This window comes from Myotis brandtii, unplaced genomic scaffold, assembly GCF_000412655.1.
Source record: "Myotis brandtii unplaced genomic scaffold, ASM41265v1 scaffold930, whole genome shotgun sequence".
Lineage (NCBI taxonomy): Eukaryota > Metazoa > Chordata > Mammalia > Chiroptera > Vespertilionidae > Myotis > Myotis brandtii.
The window spans coordinates 674,753-676,696 of record NW_005371837.1 but is presented as its reverse complement, the minus strand read 5'-3'; the positions used below and the strand labels follow the sequence as shown (position 1 = coordinate 676,696).

Here is a 1,944-nt window from a genome sequence, read left to right as displayed (position 1 = left end):
CCGCCTCAGGTGCGGGCGGCGTCACTGCCGCTGCAGGTAGTCCTCGCAGGCGCAGACCACGTGCTGGGTCACCGAGTCTGGGGAGAGAGAGGGCATTCGGTGGGTCAGTGGCCAGGCGCACAGAAGCCGTCCCCTTTCTATACAAGTGGGAGCCGTCCTGTGAGGTCTGCGGTGGCCCAGAGCCGCACTCTCCCCGTGTCCCCGCGGCCACAGCACATACATCAGCGGAAAATGAAATACAAGGAAAGACGCAGCCTCAGGCACACGCACCCCACGCTCAGCAGCCACCGGTGCTGTTAGAGCTGCTGGCTTAGCTCCTCAGACCACCAAACAGGGACCCCGTGGGTGACGCCCGCGCCGGTGAGGGTGCGGAGCTGCGGTCGGCACGTAAAGCACACGCCGGCCCAGGACGCCACGGCCACACGTCCATTTCACAGACACACTCAGGCCTGTGCGGCCAGTGAAGCTCCTGGGAACGCCTTCAAGTGCGACAGCATCACCATCCAGGTAAAGCAACACCTCGCTTCCTGGTGCTGGGAGTTTCACGCTGTTTTCCTGCTTATTTTCATACACATTCAAGTGCCCAGACGGGTTTCTCTCTAAGAAAATCCCCATTCCTCCTGCTGGTTGAAGGAGTCACTCGGAGTCGTGGCCTTGGTGTCCTGCGTGTCAGGAAAGACGGACCCTGGGGACTGAGGGGGACACAGCCGCTCCCAGAGCCCGGCTGGAGGGCAGCGGCACCTGTTCTCAGGGGTTCCCAGAGGCAGAGCAGGCGCTGGGGGGGGGGGGGGGGCAGGAGCTAAGAGTTAGGGGACAGAGCTGTAGATTTGGGGCAGCTTTGGGTAGATGGTCTCAGAGGACTCCTTGCCCTGCGGGCGGCACTTGGGCCGACAGTGAGAAGCAGGCAGGTCCATGTCAGCCGTGAGGGATGATTGCAGGGCTCTGCCGGGCAGGCACATGGACACAGACGTCCACCAAGGCCCAGGCGCGTGGACACAGACGTCCACCAAGGCCCAGGCGCGTGGACACAGACGTCCACCAAGGCCCAGGCACGTGGACACAGACGTCCACCAAGGCCCAGGCGCGTGGACACAGACGTCCACCAAGGCCCAGGCGCGTGGAAGGGCGTGGGCAGGAGGCTTTCCCCCGGAGAGCCCTGTCCTTTCCCAGACAGCGCTCTCAGGGAACACCAGGCGAAACTGCACTCAGAGGCGCCCCCGACCTCCCTGAACCCCCCAGAACCCGGCTGTCCCTGAGCCTGCAGTCAGAGGTGCCCCTGACCTCCCTGAACCCCCCCAGGACCCCGGCTGTCCCTGAGCCTGCAGTCAGAGGTGCCCCCGACCTCCCGTGTGACCCCCAGGACCCCGAGCAGGTTCCTACCAAGGATCCACTTCTCCGACAGGTACGTGACGGTCTCCTTCCTCCTCCCCTGGCAGGGCCCGATGAAGAGGCTGGCCTGGCGAGGGACCCCGGTGACCCGACCCCCACACAGGAGGACCAGCTCCCACAGCTTGGCTCTGGGGGGGTCGCTGGCTGGTGAGATGAACATCGTGGGCTGCTCGGCGAACAGCGTCCCCTGGTACTGCCCCGCGGACAGGTGGCGCTCCTGGCGGCAGAGCTGTGGGCAGAGACACAGGGTTAGGCCTGAGCACATCGTGTGGGGAACAGGCATGGCGACGCTCACGCCCTCTTTGGGGGGGCAGGTGGCACAGCCAGTGAGTCCCGATCTGAGGACCCAGAGCAGGTGGCGGCACAGACACTGACATTCTCTGAAGCAAACAACTCACAGGCAGGAAAGGGTCAGGCCTCTGAGCTGTTTCGCGTGCTAACCGAGCTGCTGGGAACACCCAGCTGTGCAGCAGAGTGAACATGGTGTCCACGCGTCCCGCTGCCCGGACAGAGGGCCCCTCACGGCCTTCGCCCCCGCACGTGCAGGGCAGCCTG

The 1,944-nt window shown here is 64.8% G+C and overlaps 1 protein-coding gene across 1 annotated transcript in view; it reads right to left on the bottom strand.

Moving 5' to 3' along the window:
• Positions 1-6: 6 nt before the first annotated feature.
• Positions 7-1,944, bottom strand: part of MCPH1 (microcephalin 1) — a 128,976-nt gene continuing 127,038 nt past the window's right edge. Inside the window, exons 13-14 of the mRNA XM_014533026.1 lie at positions 1,381-1,618; positions 7-77 (exon numbers count right to left, since the gene is read on the bottom strand). Of these exons, the coding sequence (XP_014388512.1) occupies positions 22-77; positions 1,381-1,618 (294 nt within the window). The 3' untranslated portion in view covers positions 7-21. The remainder of the gene's footprint in view (positions 78-1,380; positions 1,619-1,944) is intronic.